General features: G+C 42.5%; 1 protein-coding gene across 5 annotated transcripts in view; it reads right to left on the bottom strand.

The window, feature by feature from the left end:
- KALRN (kalirin RhoGEF kinase) overlaps positions 1-21,321 on the bottom strand; it is a 516,150-nt gene that overhangs the window by 134,697 nt on the left and 360,132 nt on the right. For all 5 annotated transcript variants that reach the window (XM_035129213.2, XM_035129243.2, XM_035129224.2 and 2 more), the window contains exons 23-27: positions 20,681-20,799; positions 19,300-19,366; positions 18,595-18,704; positions 17,307-17,376; positions 16,438-16,527 (exon numbers count right to left, since the gene is read on the bottom strand). In XM_035129213.2, coding sequence (XP_034985104.1) covers positions 16,438-16,527; positions 17,307-17,376; positions 18,595-18,704; positions 19,300-19,366; positions 20,681-20,799 — 456 coding nt within the window. The remainder of the gene's footprint in view (positions 1-16,437; positions 16,528-17,306; positions 17,377-18,594; positions 18,705-19,299; positions 19,367-20,680; positions 20,800-21,321) is intronic.

The raw sequence follows: 21,321 nt of genomic DNA, 5'->3' as shown, positions 1-21,321 counted from the left end.
CATAATATGTATTGTTTCTTTTCTGTTCAACAAACAAGAGAGAACCAGTTAAATCTTCCTGATTCTCATCGCAATCTGTAGACATAGGAGAGTTATCCCTGTCTTCTTCAAATTGCTCCTAAACTGAAGTGCTTTGAGTCTGTGTAGTGTATCTACACACAGATGTGCAATGACACAATTTAAAATTTCCCCAAACCAAAGTGTTTGGCACTGCTCAAGTTATGACAGAGTAGGACAAGGTAATCTGTTATGAAATCAATAAGCCCGAACTCCTGACTCCCGCTCTCCTATTTTAGCTAAACCATGTTCTTGAGGGGTGATTACAAAAGGTAACTGAGGCCAGGCCCACTCTGGACCCCTACAATTTGAGCTATTGCAGTGCATGTAGCAAGAACGAGCAGCAGCTGTTCTCAGAGGAAGGTGAGACTTTGATATTGTATAGTTCCAGTCTGGAGAAATCAGGAAGCAGCAAGAATCCATCTATGTGTTAAGAGAGTTGCTGAGTAAAGACAGTCAGCTCTGCTTCATTTCCAAGGCACAACGTAATGCTTTAATGAATGATGCTCTGTTTTGCCCCATGACTGATTCCCATTTCAACAGTCAATTACTGTAAGAATTACTATAAGAATATGTACAAAAACTAGTGCGTAGATCATAACTTCTGATGAACAGTTTCTCCTCACACTGAGAAAACTTAGTTTGCCATGGCGTCCCAGAGCATGTGGCATGGATAATGAAAGACTTGCATGTAGTCACAAGTTACAATCTATATATGGGTTTCTTATTAATTTCAATTGCATACAGGGTTACATATATTATATAGTGCACTAGCTGACCCGGCCACGCGTTGCTGTGGTTCTTTCCTGTGATCCCCCCCACCCTGTCACGATCCATGACGTATCCTGCCCCTCCTCCCTCCACCCCGGCTCATCCCTGTGTTTCCGTAGGATACCCTTCCCTCTGTTGTCCCTGGGGAGTGTTGGCCCCTCCCCCCTGTATCTCCATACCTTAGCCCCCACCCTTCGAAAAGGAATTGTTAGGTTCTGGGTTCTATTTCCCAGCATGCACTTTTGTCTGAACCCTCTGTTGTTCCTGGGGAGTGTTGGCCCCTACCCCCGGTATCTTCCTACATTGGCCTCCGTCATTGGAGAAGGAGTTGTCAGTTTCTGGGTTCTATTTCCCAGTATTTACTTTTGTCTGAGCCCTCTGTTGTCCCCTCCCCCCTGTATCTCCATACATTGGCCCCTGCGAACGAATCGTGAAAATTGCTATATATTTAGATTAAGGATAGGGGATGATGATGTGCCCTGGGACCCAGATAACTACTTAAAGAATCCCAACCCGGGGGGGGGGATCAAATAGCGAAGCCCCATAGCCCCGTAGCAACAGACAGGCCCAGACAGAAGGAGGGGGGTCATATGGGCCACTTGGGGCGGGCCTCCGAATCTAAAGGGGGCCTCGGCCAGCATATTCACAATCAGTAAAATGACAAAAGTAACAAAAGGGTTAAAAAAGGGCCACATTATCTACATTATCTAAGGTAGGGGATTGTAAATGGGGTGGGGGGTGGCCACTGCAAATATCTGAGGACTTAAACTGGGGAGAGAAAGTGAATGGGTTTTTTAAACAATCAGTTGTTTCTCCTAAAATAAGACATTTGTGCAATATAAGTCATACCCCGAAAATAAGACATAGTTATAGGCGCAGTTTTGGAGGGCCCCAAGGAAGAGGCAAGACTGGACGCGTAATAAAAAATAAGACATCCCTTGAAAATAAGCTACGTCAGCCCATGACCTATTTGGGCTCCTCCTCCCCCCACCTCCCACCCAGGGCTCCATTTGGGATAGTATTTAATGGGCTGTAGACCTGAGGCCTAGTATGTAAAATGGAGCCAAGGCCTCCTGTTTTACAGGATCTCGTGGCAGAGGCGGGGTTTGTGGGTGTGGTGTGTTGTGGCTATTCCCTGTGAATGGCCCCATGTGTCCCGATCCATGATCTATTCAGTTTGTTCCCCCCCCCCCATGACCGGTGTGGTAGTGTTGCTAAATGGTAAAGTAAAAACCCCTTGGCATGCAGGGGCCTACATAAATCAAAGGCTGTGCTGTGGCCTGTGCCACCCCCCCCCCAGGCAGGCCCCGACCTCCACTTAGCAATGTTGGTTTTTTTGGGGGGGGGGTTAGTGGTGCTAAATGGTAAAGTAAAAACCCCTTGCCATGCCCCCAAATGTGTTGTTGTGGGTCCCCCCCGGGCCTGTCAGGGGCCTACATTAAACAAAGGCCTAATGGCCGCCTTGGGGGATTTCAAGTTGCTTGGTTGATGATGATGTCATTTGGTTTGTGGGTGTGGCTTAGATTTCACAGGAAGGGAGGGGGTGGAGGAGGGTACTACGCCACTTGAGGGCGCTGTTTGACTTGGTGGAAAAGCGGGTCTGCACCTGGGCAGGTGTGCGAATTGAGGGATTTTTGCCCCCAACAACGCTCTAGGAGTGGCCTGGATCGTTGTGTCAAAATTTCAGGACGATCGGTCAAGCGGTTACGGAGAAAAGTGTCAAACGGAATTTCACGATTTTTACATTTTTATATATATAGATGTGCAGGAGAAAGCTTTCAGTCCAAGGGCTACATTCCCCATGGATAAACATCTGGAGGCCACATGCCAGCAGCAGGTGGGAACAAAGCAAAAGTAGGTCGGGGTGCAGAACCACATACACACTCTATTCACATCCCTTTCACACCCATCCTTCCACACAAATACACATTTGGGCGCATGCTTTTGTATAACATTCATCTTTCTCTGTTCCAGATTCCCCATCCCACTCTCCAGATTCATCTTATCAGGCTACTCCTTCCTGCAGTTCAGGGCAACATGAGTTTTGCACTCCTTCCCTCCCACCCTCCTCATCTCAGTCTCTGTGTCTCTGTGCCCCCCCCCCCCGCCCCACAATCTCTGCATATTATCTCTCGCTTTTTCAAGCAGCCCTATGCTATTTGTCTTTTATATCAAGCTGGGCTCTCTGTCTCCAATGGGACAATGACAACAGTAAGCTTTATTTCAATCAATCTAACAACAGGGTGGTATGTGTGAGAGAAATCTGAAGTCTGATTTTGCTTATGTTGGTTGTGACTGAGGGACATGAAACCACTCTGAATGGGATAATTATTGCTTTGGGGTAAGTGGGAGGCAGTGATTATGGACAAGTGCCTCTGAACATACCCAAGTGCTTTTGGAAGAAGTCGAGAGCTGCAGAAAACTCCCTGGAGCATCCAAGTACTTCTGAGTGCAGGCAAGAATGCCAGAGGAAGAATGGAAAGGCACAGACACTTCTTTGAATATACAAGTGCTTCCAAGCATGGAGGCTGTTGACTTACTTTGGCAGGCATTGGTATGAGGGTTTGGGCCTATGCTGATGAGGGTATAGGGCTTGAAGGAGAGGGTGGTGGTAGGATTAATAGAAAGGCTGTGAGTGCTGGATGTGGCCCCTGGGCCCCTGGTTCTCCATCCTTAATATAGTGCTTCTTTTGTTTAGTTCAGTAATCCTTTCAACTGTGCAAAGCAGACGCAAGTTATCATTCTCTGAGAGATCATGTTTTCTCTTAGGCCACCCACTGAGCTCTTCCCTGTTTTGTTTCACAAGTTGCAAGTGCCTTCCATACAGACACTGTGTGCAACAAATGAAGGGGCCCTAATTAGTCCAGTTTCCTTGCTGCTTTTGAACCTAGTTGCACAGAATGAGCTGACACTATTCCTTATACCTGTGTAGGGAGTGCAACTCTCACATGGATGGGCAAGGAAACATGCATGGGAAGCCACATTCAATCCCTGAATGAATTTTGGCTCATTGGGAACAGAGCAGGAGAATGCAGTCCTTCACTGGTTTGTTTTTGAAGGGTGGTATACAAATTCTAATAATAATAATAATAATAATAATAATAAGGCACCACCACGTGCTAAAATAAGCATCCAGCTGGGCCGGGTTGAAGAGGGATCCTGCTGAGCCTCTTCGTTTCCTGACCAGTGCCCAATCTGGCTGACCACTGGCATCAGGCCTGGGCATCAGGCCTCACAGAGAGCAGCAGTACACTGACAGTGATCCCAGGACACACAAACATGGTTCCCAAACACACTGTTGTGGTTCCCAAACACAATGCTGCCCCAGACTGTAACCCCCACCCTGCTGTGAAATACACACTCGCATCATGGTCCAGCCTCCTCAACTGCATCCTGATCAGGATTAACCTGCATCCTTGATATAGTTCATACTTGGGCCCTTGGATGCTGTGTGTGGAGGCACACAGTATATGTGATCTTTGGACGAGGAATGGTACATAAATTTACTAAATAAATAAATGAGGCACAGGTAAGCTGTCTTCTGGTTCAGCCATGTTGTATAGCAGGAGAAGTCACAATGCCCTGCAGGCTGGATTCAGATAATTTTAGTGGAAGGAGGCCTCCTTTTTTTTTTATTCAACATAAATCAACATAAATCAACACAACACAATCAACATAACACAAATCAGCATAACACAAATACATCCAAAAATCCAAATTATACAAAGTTAAATTAATTGTACAAATTAAACCAACTTATAAAAAGAACAAAAAGAAAAGAAGAGAAAAAAGAAAAATATAAAAAGAGTAAGAAAAACAAAAAGAAGGCAAACATAAGGTAAAAAAGAAAATACAAAAAACTTCCCAGCATTTCCATATCAGTTCCCTGATTACGCATAAACTCTACTATGCTTCTCCCTTACAAACTTAAGTTTTTATTTCTTATTTCATTTTCTTCTTATATTTTTATTACATTCAATAAGCTTGTGTGTACTTAGTCAAAGCAAATCACCCATCTAGAATTTATACCTTCATTACGAAGATAATCCTCCACATACTTCCATTCTTTTTCCCATTTTTGTTTAGGGACTTTTCTATCGCTGTTAGTCTTGCTAAGTTCATAAACTCCACTAATTTAATATGCCAATCTTGAATGGTCGGTAATTTATCTCCTTTCCAGTTTTGAGCAAGCAGCAGTCTGGCTGCTGCACATGCGTACAACAAGATGTTTCTTCTGTCTATTGGTGTATTTTCGGGGATTGGGTTTAATAATAATATCTCAGGCTTCTTTTCAAATGTCCATTTCAATATTTTTTTAAAATTTTCATAAACTTTGGTCCAAAACTTATTAACCTTTTTACAGCTCCACCAACAGTGAAAATAATCCCCTTTAATGTCATTACATTTCCAGCATTTATCTATATAATTTTTATATATTTTTGCTAATTTTGCCGGTGTTAAGTGTCATCTGTAAACTAATTTCCACGTTTTCCCTTATTCCCATACAAGCTGTAAAATTAATATCTATCCTCCATAATCTGTCCCACTGATTATTGTATATTACTCTCCTGACATCCTGTGCCCTCTTGATCATAACATGTTTTACCTCCTTGTCCTTCATCTCCCACTCTAATAAAAATTTATAAATTTTTGCTAATGATTTTTGGGGGTTGTCAATTAATAGTGCCTGTAATTTTGATCTATTCTCCAAAAAGCCTACTGTTTTATGTTTTTTTAAAGATGCTTTGCACTTGTTGCTATTGTAGCCAGTTCAAACAAAATTGTTCAACCTGATGATATGATTTTAATACATACTCGCCGTTTATTTTTTCCACCAGGTCTTTATAGGTCAGCCATTTTCCTCCTTTCGGATCACTATTCATTGCCACCATCTTAAAAGGTGAGGCCCACCATGGTATTTTTGGCTCCAGCAGGTTCTTATATTCTTCCCATGTATTATAAAGTGATTTTTAATTATGTGATTTGAGAATGAATTATAATCCCCTTTTCTTTCTTTCAATAGGTACGCATGCCATCCACCAGAGTTCCTGAAACCTTCCAGCTTTAATAAATCTCTATCTTCCAGCGAAAACCACTCTCTCATCCAACATAAGCTGGCCACCGCATGATAGAGTTTAAAATATGGAACCCCCCACCCTCCCTCTTTCTTTGGCATCAGTTAACAATCTAAGAAGATCAGTCTACATCCCAATTCCAAAGAAGGGCAGTGCCAAAGAATGCTCCAACTACCGCACAATTGCGCTCATTTCACACGCTAGTAAGGTTATGCTTAAAATTCTACAAGGCAGGCTTAGGCAGTATGTGGACCGAGAACTCCCAGAAGTGCAAGCTGGATTTCGAAAGGGCAGAGGAACCAGAGACCAAATAGCAAACATGCGCTGGATTATGGAGAAAGCTAGAGAGTTCCAGAAAAACGTCTACTTCTGCTTCATTGACTATGCAAAAGCCTTTGACTGTGTCGACCACAGCAAACTATGGCAAGTTCTTAAAGAAATGGGAGTGCCTAATCACCTCATCTGTCTCCTGAGAAATCTCTATGTGGGACAAGAAGCTACAGTTAGAACTGGATATGGAACAACTGAGTGGTTCAAAATTGGGAAAGGAGTACGACAAGGTTGTATATTGTCTCCCTGCTTATTTAACTTATATGCAGAATTCATCATGCGAAAGGCTGGACTAGATGAATCCCAAGCCGGAATTAAGATTGCCGGAAGAAATATCAACAACCTCAGATATGCAGATGACACAACCTTGATGGCAGAAAGCGAGGAGGAATTAAAGAACCTTTTAATGAGGGTGAAAGAGGAGAGTGCAAATTATGGTCTGAAGCTCAACATCAAAAAAACCAAGATCATGGCCACTGGTCCCATCACCTCCTGGCAAATAGAAGGGGAAGAAATGGAGGCAGTGAGAGATTTTACCTTCTTGGGCTCCTTGATCACTGCAGATGGTGACAGCAGTCACGAAATTAAAAGACGCCTGCTTCTTGGGAGAAAAGCAATGACAAACCTAGACAGCATCATAAAAAGCAGAGACATCACCTTGCCGACAAAGGTCCGTATAGTTAAAGCTATGGTTTTCCCAGTAGTGATGTATGGAAGTGAGAGCTGGACCATAAAGAAGGCTGATCACCGAAGAATTGATGCTTTTGAATTATGGTGCTGGAGGAGACTCTTGAGAGTCCCATGGACTGCTAGAAGATCAAACCTATCCATTCTTAAAGAAATCAGCCCTGAGTGCTCCCTGGAAGGACAGATCGTGAAGCTGAGGCTCCAATACTTTGGCCACCTCATGAGAAGAGAAGAATCCTTGGAAAAGACCCTGATGTTGGGAAAGATTGAGGGCACTAGGAGAAGGGGACGTCAGAGGACAAGATGGTTGGACACTGTTCTCGAAGCTACCAACATGAGTTTGACCAAACTGCGGGAGGCAGTGGAAGACAGGAGTGCCTGGCGTGCTATGGTCCATGGGGTCACGAAGAGTCGGACACGACTAAACGACTAAACAACAACAACAACAACAATCTAAACTGTACTCTCGCTTTTTTCTTTTGCCAAATAAACTTGCTGAGATCTTTTCTCTACGTCTCGAATGTCTCTTTTTTTATTTTAATGGGTAACATTTGAAATAAAAATAGCATTTTGGGTAGGACCATCATCTTGATCGCTGATATCCTTCCTGCAAATGTCAAATTGTGTCCATTCCACCTCTCCAAATCTTCTTTAATTTTTATCCATATTTTAGTATAATTATCTTCAAATAAATTTGTATTATTGGGTGTTATTATTATCCCTAGATATTTTATTTTATTTATCACTTCCCAATCCTTAATTTTGCCTAATTCTTCTAAATCTTCCTTCCTCATATTTTTGATTATTATTTTGGTTTTCCCCCCATTTACTTTAAATCCTGCTAATTCCCCATAAACCGCCAATTTCTTATCCAAATTTCTTATTGTATCTGTTGGATCCTCCATCATTACTACAAGATCATCAGCAAAAGCTCTAATTTTATACTCACTTCTTCCCACTTTAATACCTTTAAATTCCTTATCATTCTTGGTATCTCGTATCAAGAATTCTAAGGACCAAATAAACAGTAGGGGGGGATAGCGGGCATCCTTGGCGCGTCCCTTTGGTTATATCAAATTCCTCAGATATCCTTCCATTAATTATCAGTTTTGCCACCTGTTTACTATAAATTGTATTAATTCCCTCAATAAATCTGCCATCTACGCCCATCAATTGTGCCAGATTATTTTGTAAAAAGGCCTCCACAACCCACTCTTTGTGCACCTTGCCTGGGTTATGCCCAGTATTGTTGGCTTTTAATCTATCTTGTGCCAGATTTTCAATGTTACTTTAATGCTGTCATGCTCACACTAAAAAAAAAATCAGTTCTAAGTATAAGGCCAGAATTAGACAAGAAGATATCTGATAATGTTCCCAGAGCACCTAATTTCCACCATAATGTTCCCCATCTCTGATTTTCTGCTGCCCTGCTTCTGAAAAGGACACCTGAAGAGGTGCCAAATCGAGCAATGAACATTTTGCGGTCTTTTTGCATGATTGAATGACTATGTAAGCAGCTATGACAAAGTACAATCAGACTAACTCTCCAAAATGCACAAAAATCAGCTTATTTTTCTTCCTGATGCTTTTCAGGAAAAGGGATTCTCTAGCCTAGAAACTGAAAAAGAGAAAGGAAAAATCTACCACTCATTTGCAAAACATAGATGGGATGAAACATCAACTTTTTTTGTATTAAGCATTATCAGAATATTTCCAACCAGCATAACGCAGCTGGGCTAGAAAGGCTTAGCCAGGCAAATGTGTTTTAATCTGTGTCAATACCCTGTTAAACATGTAAATCTGCTGAAATGTTACATCCCTTCCAGAAACCTTTGAGTAGGCAAGAACGCCACCTGCTGGTTCATATATTTAACTATCACACATATTTTCACCAAAGGGACAGGGATAATTCTAAAAGAGACTCCTATGGGATTCTGCCCAATTAAAAAGAATAATACTCTCTCCACCTTTCTTTTTCCTTAACTCACTTGAAAGTGTTCTAAACAATGAGTTAAAAAGAGAAAATGTAATCATGGGCGTGTGTGACAAATTGAAGCACTTTTAAAATGTTTATTTCTGCCCGGCTGGCAAAGAGTTAACCCACCTCCAGCCTGACTGGCATAGAACTCTGATGGGGGCGGGACTGTGCCCGGTTTGAAAGGAGGGAGTGTCGGTTTTGGTCAGTTAGGAGGGAGAGGGAGGAAGGTGTGGTGTGGTGTTATGAGGTGGCTTGTTAGAAGACAGTGAAGAGGCTAGGACAACTTAAAGTTAAATGTTTGACTGAGTTTATTTTGTACAACTGGAACAAAGCTAATTAATAAATGACACGTTAAAGAATCACTTATGTTTTTAACACAATAAAACTTCATCTCTGTTTTTGCCAACAAGGGGTCCGTCTGTATTTTTCCAGCGAGGTACCAGGACTCACAGCCGTGGTGACTCAAGAGAGGGCAAAACTCACCTCAGGCAGGGAGGTGGTGGTTTGTGTCCTGAAGTTACACGGAGGAGACTTAGAAGGGTAACCTGAGGTGCCAAGAAGTTGCCAGAGTGCATAGGGCAAACTTCTACAGTGGGGGAATCCAACTGAGGGAGACCCTTTTCTGGAGGCAAGAGGTTATTCCTGGGGGACAGCCTAGAGTTTCTTAAGGTACCAGGTCACGCAGGCTGGAAGGCTCTCCTTACTTAGAAACCCATTAGTAAAAGGGGTTTATTTTTGAGGCGGCAGGACCAGAGGGTGGGTGTTTTCCCCTCTGGATTCCTGTGTCGCAGTGATAGTAAGGCAGAGTGGGACCAGGGTCGTCACATTTTTGGTGGCAGCGTCGTGATCGAAATTCAAAGCTCACGCGCCTAGTTTGGTTTGAGTCTGTCAGGATTTTCCTGTGAGGAAAATGACTCACGTAAGAAAACCCAGAGAGGCAAAAGGAGATGAAAGAACGGAAGGGGCTGAGGGAAGCCCAGATTCTCAGGTTGAACTTATGAAACTACGAATTGAGATGGCTCGAATTGAAGCTGAGAGGGAAAAGATAGCATCTGAAAGTGAGAGAGAAAAAGCCAGAATTGAAGCTGAGAGGGAAAAGATAGCAATTGAAAGTGAGAGAGAAAAAGCCAGAATTGAAGCTGAGGAGAGAATGCAGTCAGAGAGGATAAGGGCACAATTAGAACAGGACAGAATGAAGCTTGAAGAGATACGTTTGAGATCGGAATTAACTAGCAGCCCAGTTAATAATGATAGTATCGCAATTAATTTAAAAAGGTTCCCCAAATTTGGAAAAGACGATAATGTCGAATCGTTTCTATTTACCTTCGAACGCGTTTGTGTGGAATTTCAAATACCTGAGGAGAACTGGATGCTTTATTTAAGACCTCAAATTTGTGGGATACTAAGTGAAATTTATGCTGACCTGAGGGAAGAAGAGCTGTCAAGTTACCAAGTATTTAAGCAAAGGGTCAGGGTTCGATGTGGGCTCACGGCTGAACAAAGCAGAAAGGCTTTTCGTGAGGCAAAAAAGGAACATAAAGAGACTTATGCCCAACTAGCTAGCCGCTTAGATAAATTACTTGACAAATGGATTCAAGGGAGTGGAGTGAAGGACTTTGATGAGTTAAAACAATTAATTTGTTTAGAACAATTTTTTAAGCAAATCCCTAGCAATTTACGTTGGTTCTTGAGGGATAAAAAACTGAAAACTGTGGCACAGGTTGCTGAGGTCTTAGACGAACTACAAGGAGATTTCAATGAAATAGCATTCCCAAAACACTCACAGAAGGGTAATCCATGGAGAAACAGAGAAAATAAAGACAGGCAAGAAAATTTTCCTGTCAGGGAATCAGTTTCTGACAAGACAGGGTCTAAGAAAATCACTTGTTTTTTCTGTAATCGTGAGGGCCATGTACGTGCCAGGTGCCCCCTGCTGGTTAAGTCGCAAACTACACCTACTGCAGCTAAACAAGTAAAACTGGTAATGCAGTCACAGGAAAATAGCTCGCCTCAGACAGAAGGCTCAGAGAAATCAGACAGTCCAGCTGAGACTACTTCTAAGGTCTTACAGGTCTGGAGGGCTGAGCAGGAGTGCAACCAAGATTACATGGAGCCAATTGAATTAAATGGTCAGTCTTGTTTAGGTTTGAGGGACACTGGAGCAGAAGTCTCACTGGTCAAATCACAATTTGTTCCAAAGGAGCAGTACCTCAAGGGTCAGTCCTATAGTTTAAAAGGCATATGGGGCCCACATTTTGAAGTACCATTAGCTGAAGTTGATATTACCTACAAAGGATTTTGTGGCAAATGGAGAGTAGGAATCCTAAATGAATTGGAGGTACCCTTTTTAATAGGGAATGACCTAGCTAGTCAGAAGCACCGTATTCAAGTGATAACTAGGTCACAGTCTCAAGTCACTGAGAGTAATCCTCCTGCAGTTATAGAGTCACCCATAGAGCCTGGTGAGGATGAAGGGCTGATTAGCGTGCCAGTGGTCCAGGAGCACGGTGCCCAATTCTTGAGTGATCAAAAAGAGGATGAAACTATAAAAGAGCTGTGGGGTAAAGCACAAAGTCCTACTGCAGAAGTAACTGTGGAGAACCCCTGCTTATTTACCACCATTGAGGGAAGACTGTATAGAATTTCTAGGAGGAGGAAAACTGCTGCGGTTTGGGAAAGGAAGAAACAGTTAGTGTTGCCAAGAGCTTACCGGTTGCAAGTGCTACAAATGGCACACGACACACCCTCAGCAGCGCATCTAGGCATTAGAAAGACTAGTGATAGAATCCAAGCAAGATTTTACTGGCCTGGGATGGGCAAAGACATCAAAGAGTATTGCAAGTCCTGTGTGATCTGCCAAAAAGCAGGCAAAAGAGCGGACAAAACGCGAGGCTTGTTACAGTCTATTCCTGTAATTACTGAGCCCTTTTCCAGAGTAGGAGTGGACATCCTCGGGCCTATCTCCAGAGTTACAAAAAGTGGGAATAAATTTATTTTATGCCTCGTGGATTATGCTACGCGCTATCCAGAAGCAATACCTCTGAAGGACATTGACTCAAAGACTGTAGCAAAAGCCCTCATGTCGGTGTTCTTAAGGCTTGGATTCCCCAAAGAAATTATAACAGATTTAGGGACATCCTTCACATCCAAGACCATGGAAGAGCTTTTAACCCTTTGTGGGATTAAGCATGTTAAAACTACGGCTTACCATCCGCAGTCGAATGGCTTGACGGAGAAATTTAATTCGACCCTGAGCCGGATGCTAAAGACCTATTCCATCAATCATCCTAACGACTGGGATGAGAGGCTGCAACACTTCCTATTCGGTTATCGCGAAGTGCCGCAGGAGAGCACAGGGTTCAGTCCTTTTGAACTCCTATTTGGACGACAGCCACGAGGACCCCTAGACTTGATGAAAGCAGCGTGGTCAGGGGAGGAGCAGATCGACAGCCCTGATGTTGTGACGTATCTACAGGAGCTGCAGAGCGACCTTCAAGAGCTACGGGAGCAAGCTGCTCACAACTTGCAGCAGGCACAGCGTCGACAGAAGCAGTGGTATGATGCACACGCAAGAGACAGAACTTTCCAGCCTGGTGACAGTGTGCTCGTGTTAAGAACAAGACGTCGAAAGAAGTTGGAGATGTCGTGGGACGGTCCCTTCAAAGTGGTCGAGAGGATATCTGCGGTGAACTATTTGGTAGAGTTAGATGGGGAAGGGAACCGATGTAAAAACCTTCATGTAAATTTACTTAAGCCTTATTTTGACAGAAATAAGTTGGTGTTACAAGTAAAGGGGAAGGTGACCCAAGGGATTCATTTAACTGGGTGGGGAGAGCTAAGTAAGGGCACAACTCTAGCAGAGGTGTCATTCGACGAAGGTCTGACCCCAGAGCAAAAGGAGCAGTTAAAAATAGTCCTTGCTCAGTTTGCTCAGATCTTCTCAAACATCCCAGGGAGGACCAACCTAGCAACTCATAAAATAGATACGGGGGAAGCAAGACCCATAGCTACCCCTCCTTACAGAGTGACGGGGGAGCACGCCGACTTGGTCTCTTCAGAGATCAGGGAGATGCTTGCACTGGGATTGATTGAGCCCTCTTACAGCCCCTGGTCATCGCCCCTGCTCTTGGTCAGGAAGCCAGACAATACCTTTCGTCCCTGTGTAGACTTCAGAAAGTTGAACCAGGTGACCGTGCCGGACGTTTACCCCATGCCACGGGTGGACGACTTGGTTGAGACCATAGGAAAAGCGAATTATATATCTACACTTGACTTAACAAAAGGGTACTGGCAAGTGGAAATGGATCCCTTAGACAAGCCCAAAACCGCTTTCATCACTAGAGATGGGTTGTTTGAATTTAAAGTGTTGCCTTTTGGATTAAAGAACGCGGCAGCCACGTTCCAGCGACTCATCGATAGGATGCTAAGGGGTCTGCAAACGTTCGCCCTTGCTTACATTGACGACATAGCGGTATTTAGCCCATCGTGGAGAGATCACTTACAACACCTAAGTGTGGTTTTCCAGAGGATAAAAGCGGCAGGTTTAACAGTAAAAGCGGCTAAGTGTCAGATGGGGAAAAGACAGGTTAAATACTTAGGCCATGTTCTCGGAGGGGGAGTGATCAGGCCAGATACTAACAAAGTGGAAGCCATCAGAAGCTGGCCGGCTCCCAAAACTAAGAAGCAGGTGCGTGCCTTTATAGGAGCTATAGGTTATTATAGGCGTTTTATCCCCCAGTTCAGCACTCACGCGGCTGTGTTGAGTGACTGTACGAAGAAAAGCCGCCCGGACAAAATTATCTGGACATCACAGTGTCAACAAGCTTTTGAACTTTTAAAGGCTGCTCTGATGACAGAGCCCATTTTAAAAGCGCCTGATTTCTTTTGCCCTTTTAATTTAATGACGGATGCTTCAGGTGTTGGTTTAGGTGCAGTGCTGGCACAGGAGGGAGAAGGAGGGTTTTTACACCCAGTATTATATATCAGCCGGAAGCTATTGGAGAGGGAAAAGCACCTCTCCACCATAGAACTCGAATGCCTAGCGATTTTGTGGTCAGTAGGTAAACTGAAGCCTTACCTGTGGGGCCGAAAGTTTACCCTATATACCGATCACTCACCGCTGAAATGGCTAAACCAAATGAAGGGTAACAACAGCAAGTTAATCAGGTGGAGCATGCAGTTACAGGATTACACCTTTGATGTCAAGCACATAAGTGGGAAGGAAAACATCATAGCGGACGCTTTATCCAGGTATTTTTGAGAGGTATAGAATGGTGCAAATGATTATATGAAACGGTGATAACCCTAGCAGAACATTTGTGCTTAGGCGTTATAATCTGACACATGCCAAACATGGTTTATCTGTGTACAAGTTTATGAGATGTTAATTTAGTTGACTTTGTAATATGAATGTTATAGAATGCATTGAAGTATTTTGGACCCCAAGCCCATTGCTTTGGCATTGCTCTAGTTAATTAAGAGCAAGCCGACGCAATGTCTTTGTGGTGGGGGAGATATGTGACAAATTGAAGCACTTTTAAAATGTTTATTTCTGCCCGGCTGGCAAAGAGTTAACCCACCTCCAGCCTGACTGGCATAGAACTCTGATGGGGGCGGGACTGTGCCCGGTTTGAAAGGAGGGAGTGTCGGTTTTGGTCAGTTAGGAGGGAGAGGGAGGAAGGTGTGGTGTGGTGTTATGAGGTGGCTTGTTAGAAGACAGTGAAGAGGCTAGGACAACTTAAAGTTAAATGTTTGACTGAGTTTATTTTGTACAACTGGAACAAAGCTAATTAATAAATGACACGTTAAAGAATCACTTATGTTTTTAACACAATAAAACTTCATCTCTGTTTTTGCCAACAAGGGGTCCGTCTGTATTTTTCCAGCGAGGTACCAGGACTCACAGCCGTGGTGACTCAAGAGAGGGCAAAACTCACCTCAGGCAGGGAGGTGGTGGTTTGTGTCCTGAAGTTACACGGAGGAGACTTAGAAGGGTAACCTGAGGTGCCAAGAAGTTGCCAGAGTGCATAGGGCAAACTTCTACAGTGGGGGAATCCAACTGAGGGAGACCCTTTTCTGGAGGCAAGAGGTTATTCCTGGGGGACAGCCTAGAGTTTCTTAAGGTACCAGGTCACGCAGGCTGGAAGGCTCTCCTTACTTAGAAACCCATTAGTAAAAGGGGTTTATTTTTGAGGCGGCAGGACCAGAGGGTGGGTGTTTTCCCCTCTGGATTCCTGTGTCGCAGTGATAGTAAGGCAGAGTCATATAAGACTTTAACAGCTGCATCTGTTAAAGACTGCCAAGGGATGATATTTGTAATTTAAGGTGTTCAATTTAGGACTAGATTAACCATTATGCTAAGTAGAGCAGGGACCCAGCCAAATTGGAGTCCTACCTATAACGCAATATGAGAGTGGTTCTGTGCAGTAAAAAAGGCTAGCCACTCTTAGTTTTTGGTTCCTGAAAAGCTGCCTTGGCTCAGAACAAAGAAAGCAGTAGCTGACAGGGTATTTTAATTGGGTAAACAGCATTTGGAAAAAGAGTTAACCTTCATTCCACAGTGCTGCTGTCCTAATCTGGAATGGGTTCCTTGTGGCTGTTATCTGCTGAAAAGAAGGCAGAACCAGTCACAGATCTCCAATGTTTCACCTAGTTTGGCCCTAAAAATGGTTTAAAATTAAGCATTATTCATTTCTCCTCCCAGACTTTTAAATTTTTATATTTTTAAATATACACAGTCTCAAATATTAAGGTTAAATTTGAATCCTATTAATAAAATGTAGGTAGTACAATCCAAATTTTAGCAAAAAGTCCCAAATCACTGCAATTAGAATTTGAAATTTCTCACTCAAATTTGAGTTGGCCATTGAATTTACACTTCTATTACAGTAATGGAATCAGACTAGGATACAAAGAGTTGCATGGGAAAATTAAAATGTACCACTAGTGCATCAGGGCTTTGGAGACTTCAGGAGAGCAGATTTAATCCAAACTCCTGGCCAATAGCAATGGGTTTGATGAAGTGGCATAGCTACCACCACTTGCACAGTCCTTCCACACAAACTGGCCAGGGCAGAAGGTTTTGCTGCAGCAGCTCTCAGGTTAGAACACCAAAGAAGTCTGGATTGGGTCCACTGAGATAGATAAACCACAAGCCCAGGGTCAGACATATAGTAATGCTAAGCAAACTATGGCACAGCTCTAGGTAGTGCAGCAGTAGGACTGGGCAAGGTGTTAAACAGTCACAATGTTTACTACAAGTATGCACATACTTGCATGTTCATACTTAACCACGGTTTGGCCTAGTGCTATGTGTGAACTGGGCCAGTGCAGTTCTAATTTTTCAGTGGCAGCCAGGAGAAAATGAGATGAGAGGGAAACCTTGGCAGCCATCAAGTCTCTGCTGCATGGTGTCTAATACCACAAGCGCAAAAAACTATCATATAACAAACAAGCCTCCAAACTGGATGGCCATTGCAACAGCAAAAGAGCAGCACATGTTATTGTCTAATCTGACATAGAAAAATAATAAATGCTTACGTCGAAGAATGTTCCTGCATGCTCTAGGATTAGCTGGCTGGAGTCAGGCTTGTTTTTACAGTAGGTAACATACATCTGAAATTTATCTGCCTGTGAAAATAAACACCAAGAGGGGGGAAAGGCAAGATGATCAAGTGTTGTACTTGCACCATTTCCGATTCAACTTCCACAGAATAAATGAATACTTTATGCCTATCCCCTCTAATTAGAAATGTACTGCAAATGAAATGAACAATAAAAAGTAAAATAGAATATGTTAGACTAGTATAAAAAAATCTACAAGAAAATCATGATTGTCTTTCCTATTAATTAAATGTGTGTCCTTTTGAAAATTTTATCTATAGTGCCCACTGACATATTTCAGTGTCTGTTTAAAAGTATTTTTTGTCACTCAAATATATCTTGCAAAATATGTAAGACAAGGGGCTTGGAAATAATTAAATTAGGAACTGAGATTTTCTAAGAATTGGAATGTTGCTGTTACCTATGGTACACCTTAAAAATTCTGGATCTGTCTCAAACTTGTACGTGGTACATAGAAGTTATTTGATCAAAACAAATCTATGTTAGCAGATGAACCCTGGAATTTTTAATTTTAAGTTGCATTTGTGTTATATTGATCTGATTCTCCATTGGCAGAACTCTGGTGCCCTGTGATGATTTGCAACCTTTTGCAAATAGCTGACTTATTAGATAGCTGAAATTAATGTTTGAGGAAAACTTCCTATAAAAGGTTCAATTAACATTCAACAAGGTACTGCCTGAAGAACTGCACAGTCCACTACTTTGGCCTACTTAAAGCTACTCAGTCCCTGTTACAAATGCTCAAGACATCCATTAATAAATGGTGCTATGTTAAGACTCATTACCCAGGTGACGAAGCAATGACCCACATCTTCAGGGAGTTGTTCATATTTTCCCAGTTCTTTCAGAAAAATGCTGTAAAAGTAAGAGAGAGGACTCTGGTTATAATATTCTTGCCCTATCTCTACCCCAACTAACCTGATACAATGCTATTTGGTTGAGTGACTCAGGGGAACATCACAATCTCCTAGTAGAAGAGGAGCTGGATAATGAAAAATGGTTGCATATATTTCACAGAAAGGACCCTCCAAATTCATCTCAAATGTTGCTGAGCATAAAATCTGGCAGTAGATTACAGATGTGCAAACCTCAACCTCTGACATTTCAATAACCTTAAAGAAATTATTTCACTTCCCCTTGAAATTCCTACAGACTTGATTCAGTTCCCACAATCCCTGATCACTGTGTGTTCTGGGTGGGACTGATGGAAGTTGTGGAGTCCAACAACTCATGTGTTCCCTATCCTTGCTATAGATGTTTCAGCTGAGCAGGACCTTTCAAATTCACTTTGAAATTTTCTTTATGAGACATTCAATAGCAACTCTTCATTTAGGACAGAATTAGTCACATTTCATGGGAGGTGAAGGCAAGTTACTGAGCTTTGGTTTTCTTATCCACATAGCAGGCCACACATGCTTGGCTATAATACGCTTGGCTGTAATTGCCACTCCAATTTCCATATCACATAGAGTGTGAGTTTCAAAGTCAGGACTAGATATTCCTGAACTGTCTTATACCTGGTGTAGAAAAGTTTGGCACAACTGGAAAGATCCCCATGGGGAACCATGCTAGACCTAGCAGATGAATGGGGAGTGTCATCACACAGAACATCGTCTCCAGCCTGCATAAGCAGGTAGGCCAGGGCTGCCCAATATTTCTCATGTTAAAATCTACAGCACAGTTATTTTCCTCCTACACACATAGCTCAGCACCTGTTCTTGCCAAACAGTAGCCCACTCCGGCCAATTGTATGAGACTTCATAATCAATTATATATGAAGCTATGAACAAGCATTGGGACTGAGCACTCCTTCCCATGTCCGTCCTCTGCTCTGTCTCTGGGCACACTGGTTTCAGCATGATCCTGGCTTGTATTAATCCATAATTTGTTATTGTTACATCTGAACCAGGGAACTGTAGCTTACTGTTAAATAATAAGCCAGGGTCTATCCACCAGATCCAGCGTGTGATGCCAGAGGAGAGGAGCACTTGGCCTCAATGCTGGTTCCTGGCTTTGCAAAGCAGGGTAAGCTTCCAAAAGGGTACCTTTCTCAAAGTGTTGAAGAATACGTACTTATTATGAAAGTCATAAATCTCCTGGATGTTGCCAAAAATTATGTGCTCTTTGTTAAGAATCCCTGGGGGTATCTCCTCTACTCCACTTGTCATTTCCCAAAGATAGGTCTAGAAGACAACAACAATTCTTCAGTGATAAGAAATATTTCAACAAATTCAAAGATAGATGCTTGATATCCAGACACACCTTCAGTTAGTTCAAAGGTTCAGTTACCATAACCTTTTCTTTCTTTTTTTTTGCTATGCATCCAAAACATTTTTTTCTGAGGTCCAAACTGAATGTTAGCTTTTTGTCTTCATACACTAATTAATAATAATTACATTTCTTACCCACTCTTCACCATGAACAATTTAAAAATTCAACATTCAAAGCTGTATATTACTTATGGTGTTGCATGTCTACAGCAAGAGTAATATATCAGTTTTGAACACATACATTGCACCCACCTTCCATTCTACCTGTAGAAAATATCGAAGGCGTTTGCATTTTCAGATTCTTGAAACACAAACATCATGAACCAGCCTGCACAGTACAGCAAACCTGCACACAGGTCTCATCTACTATCACATCTAGGCAAGTTTATAATCCTTGAAAACCCTGCCGTAACTGAAGACCACTAACACCACGTCATGGAGGTATTTGCAACAAATTTTATTATGACCACCAGCCATCAGAAACAGCACAGAACCTTTATAAACATACCTCTAAACATTCATGTAAATCCCTGACATAGGCCTTCTCAGTCTGAAGCAGTTCAGCCATGATGAATCTAGGAGCAGAAATGCATGGGAGTAAATCTGTATATTAAACACAAACTCTCTCTTTGTCATATTCTTCGTAAGAAAGAAAAATACTTTAGATGTTACGTAGACCAATGCTATGGATGTTTGCTGAAGTAAGTGTACAGAATATTGTAGTCGTTATCGTTCTGGGCTGCCTAAATTACACACTGTAAATGAAAGAATAAAATATTGTTTACGTGACCATCTCATCACATATTATAACATTTCAAGGTCATGGGTTCAAGGCCCACGTTGGATAAAAGATTCTAGTCCAGGGGGTTGGACTAGATGACCCTTGTGATCCCTTCCAACTCAACAATTCTATCATTTCCAAATTAGAAAAGCATTCGTGTTAAGGGATGGAGGGATTACAAACTGGAAGTGTAGGGACTGCTTCATGCATGCAATAAGCAATTGTAGACACCATTCTGCTTTCTCCAGTTTTTTTGTAATGTATGAAAAGAGAACTTAAGCATTTCCTCTATGATGTAGTAATTGGAGTACCACCAGCCTAGGGCTGGTGATATCCAGTCAAATCCACGCTAAGACACAAAGCGCACTGGGTGACATTGTATTGGGCCAGACACTATCTCAGTTTAAGTCTCACAGAATTGCTGCAGAGATAAAATTGGGGAAAGGAAATTGTGTATACTGTCTTGAGTTCTTTGGAGGAAAAGTGAGACACGGTATTTTTCCATGTATAAGACACCCTTATGTCTAAGACGCCGCCTACTTTTGAGGACGCCAAATTTAGAAAATGGTAAGTGTTAATAAGTAAGCAAATAAAATGTAACTCCTCAAGCAATTTCTCCCTTCCCATCAGTTTACATTGGTTCCTAGTCTTTAGCATATTTGTATTTTTTCCCTGGATTATGGAAATACATTTAGAATGTATCATATCATGTTTGAAGATTTATGTATTGTAGCCATCTCCGCATGTCTATGTAATTTGCATAATACTTGCATAATTCAATAAATTTCTGGAATCAAGTATAAATGTTGTTAATCTTGTTGTGGTTATATAAATATGAGTTTCTATCTCGATAAATAAGAATAAATTAGCATTTAGTTACACACACATAGAGAGAGAAAACAATTACGTTTTAAATTTATCACGCATGGACTTATCCCACATATCTTACTTCTCTCCAAACTCTGGTCTTTTGTTTGCATAACCTTCCTGCAAGGATATATCACCTGCCTCACAAATAGGTGGGGCTTGGTGAATTGTTCACATGGAACTGCTGCTGTTTGTCATTCATGTGGTATGTTTTGTGAGGTGCCCATTTCTCACCACTTACTCTTTCTTTCTGGCTGACTTCCTTTTTTCTTCATTAGCTTCGTGATTGGCATCACGCAGCTTCACCTCGCGATCTGACAGACTTGCTGGAATGATGTCTAATTCCAGGTCCTTGTTATCCTGAAAAAGAGTAGTGACTTGGATTTAAAACACATTTCTATGCTTTGTAAAAGTAAGCATATCTACAAAGTGAAAGAAAAGGCTATAGGGCTGGAAGAAAAAGAAAAAGAAACGAAACAAACAAACAAACAAACAACTGCACATATAGACCTACTAATGACTGGCTAAATGCATCACATTTTTGGCAGGTGGTGGCAGTGGCGAAGCTGCATGCTCTGCTACTGGGGGCGGAGAGCAGGTGGGGTGTGCCTGGAGCCTACTCCGGGGATGTGGCTTGCACCCCGGGGGCGTGGCAAGCTGCCTGCAGGGGCGTGGCACACATCCTGGGTGCATGGTACGCTGCCCGTGAGGGCGTGGTGCGCTGCCCGCAGGGGTGTGGTGCCCAGCACGCAGGGAGGTGCAGTGCGTGTTGGGGGGGGGGCGAAATGATTTGTGCAGTGGTGCAGGGGGCGGTCCGCTCCCTCCTCATTCCCGTTCCTCCGCCAGTGGGTGGAGGGAGGGTTTCAGTCCTTTCCCCCAACC

This window comes from Zootoca vivipara, chromosome 1 (genome assembly GCF_963506605.1).
Source record: "Zootoca vivipara chromosome 1, rZooViv1.1, whole genome shotgun sequence".
NCBI lineage: Eukaryota > Metazoa > Chordata > Lepidosauria > Squamata > Lacertidae > Zootoca > Zootoca vivipara.
Note: the sequence above shows the minus strand (reverse complement) of the source record. Positions and strands in the feature narration are given on the sequence as shown.